This window comes from Galeopterus variegatus, unplaced genomic scaffold (assembly GCF_000696425.1).
Source record: "Galeopterus variegatus unplaced genomic scaffold, G_variegatus-3.0.2 Scaffold651, whole genome shotgun sequence".
Lineage (NCBI taxonomy): Eukaryota > Metazoa > Chordata > Mammalia > Dermoptera > Cynocephalidae > Galeopterus > Galeopterus variegatus.
In genome coordinates, this window is record NW_007726762.1 from 537804 (window position 1) to 539884 (window position 2081).

Genomic DNA, 2081 nt, shown 5'->3' on the forward strand with positions numbered 1-2081 from the left:
CACACACACACACACACACACACACACACACACACACACACACACACACACACCCCACACATTTAATTATGTAACACAACTAGACCTTCCAAATAAGTAAAGACAATTTGCTCTTAATACAAAGAACCAATAGTAGGGATCTATTAGCCTGGGCATAAGTTAGTGGTAGAGAGAAAGATAGTTTGAGAATGCTGAAATGGTGTCTAGTTTGCTGTTTGTCATATTCTAAAATGTATCCTGATCTCCTCATCCATTCTTTATCAAAAACAAGCAAACAAAAAGAATCAACTGAGCTATAGTGTCTTACCTTGACTGAATAGCAAGATAAATTGTACGACGAAATGAGACTAGATTAATTTCTGTTTTGTCATGAATAGTCACTTTTTGTCCTGANGGTAGAGAGAAAGATAGTTTGAGAATGCTGAAATGGTGTCTAGTTTGCTGTTTGTCATATTCTAAAATGTATCCTGATCTCCTCAACCATTCTTTATCAAAAACAAGCAAACAAAAAGAATCAACTGAGCTATAGTGTCTTACCTTGACTGAATAGCAAGATAAATTGTACGACGAAATGAGACCAGATTAATTTCTGTTTTGTCATGAATAGTCACTTTTTGTCCTGAAAGAAATTAAACATAATAAAATTACAAAACTACAAAAGTAAATATGAGGAACTTAAAATGTTACCTCTGTAATATTTTCTTTCATAAACTTTTTAGAATCTCTCAGAATTTAATAATGATATTCTTTTCTACTGTGTAAATTAGTATTTATAGACTTCAAAGTAACTATTTCAAGTCATTTGTCCTATTTTGTTAGCTCAAAGAAGTCCAGACCAAGCCAGGAGAATTATTTTTGTTTCTGTGTCATCTGCTCATTTAAACACTTATAAAAGGCTGCACTCATGCTATTGTTTGGTAAAATATTGTTTCTAGAGTTGTAAACAATATCTTGGTAAATTTTGGAGGACTATAACTTGGGGACAGAAATTCAATTTCAGAGAACACTGGGTTATCATGACAGGTTGAATGGGTCCAATATAAACATCTGTATTTGTCAAAATTTTCTTATCTAATGCACGAAAACTTTCTTTATACCTATGTAATAGTTTTTATTTGAACAGTATTTCTATGTAAAGTGAAGAAATTTTGAAGTAAAATATAGTAGGGTAGTTGGAAGATAATTTGAATAAAGAAAGCACTGGGAAAAAATTAAAGCTGTTTTTATAAAATACATTATAGAAAAACAATTACACTGTAAGACAGAGCTAAAATACATTATACCCTATAAGGAAAGATAAATACTTTTAATATTTTCCAATATGTAATAGATGTAAATAATGACCAGTTTATGTATGTTCTTATATAATAGCTTTATATTTAGACATTTAAAGTAAAGTNGTTTTAGGGATTACATTCAAATGAATTTAATTTTAGAGTATTTTACAGTCTTATTTGAATTAGCTACATCTTCACCTTCTTCATCTTCTTCTCCCTCTTCCTCTTCCTCTTCTTCCTCCTCTTCACTACTTCCAGCATCTTGGTCTGTGTTTGAGTCACTGTCTCCTTCATCAAGAATTTCTACAAGAACAAGGTCAGTTTAGGAAAACAGTGAATGAGCAGGTGATATACATGTATCTCATTCTGAGAAGATAATTCTCAGTTCATTGAAATCCACAGTGGCGCAAGAACCAACAGAGATGATTACACAAGCCTCATGTTATTGTCTAGGTAGTCAGAAAGTATTACAACTGATTTGATTAGAGATACGTAACATTCTTCTGCCAGATAAAAAGTGACCATGAAAGAAGGAGGGGATAAGAAGAACAAAGAAAAAGTAGATGAAAGTTTTCCAAAAGAGCAAGAGCACTGGAAAAAAAAATTAGAAATGGAAATTAGCAGATGGGAGTTAAAATATTATTTCATCATCAGAAGAAAGTCTATTATAAAAAGCTAAGGCTAGATATAAGAAACAAGAATTTAGGCTAAGATTGTACTCAGAAGGGAGTACAAAGAAGGGAGAGGAAAAGAATTGCATGAATTAGTGAGCACTTTAAATAAACAGTAATGAGATTTTTGTTA

General features: G+C 31.7%; 1 protein-coding gene across 1 annotated transcript in view; it reads right to left on the reverse strand.

Moving 5' to 3' along the window:
* CWC22 (CWC22 spliceosome-associated protein) overlaps positions 1-2081 on the reverse strand; it is a 54530-nt gene that overhangs the window by 21216 nt on the left and 31233 nt on the right. Inside the window, exons 11-12 of the mRNA XM_008570994.1 lie at positions 1476-1580; positions 538-619 (exon numbers count right to left, since the gene is read on the reverse strand). Coding sequence (XP_008569216.1) covers positions 538-619; positions 1476-1580 — 187 coding nt within the window. The remainder of the gene's footprint in view (positions 1-537; positions 620-1475; positions 1581-2081) is intronic.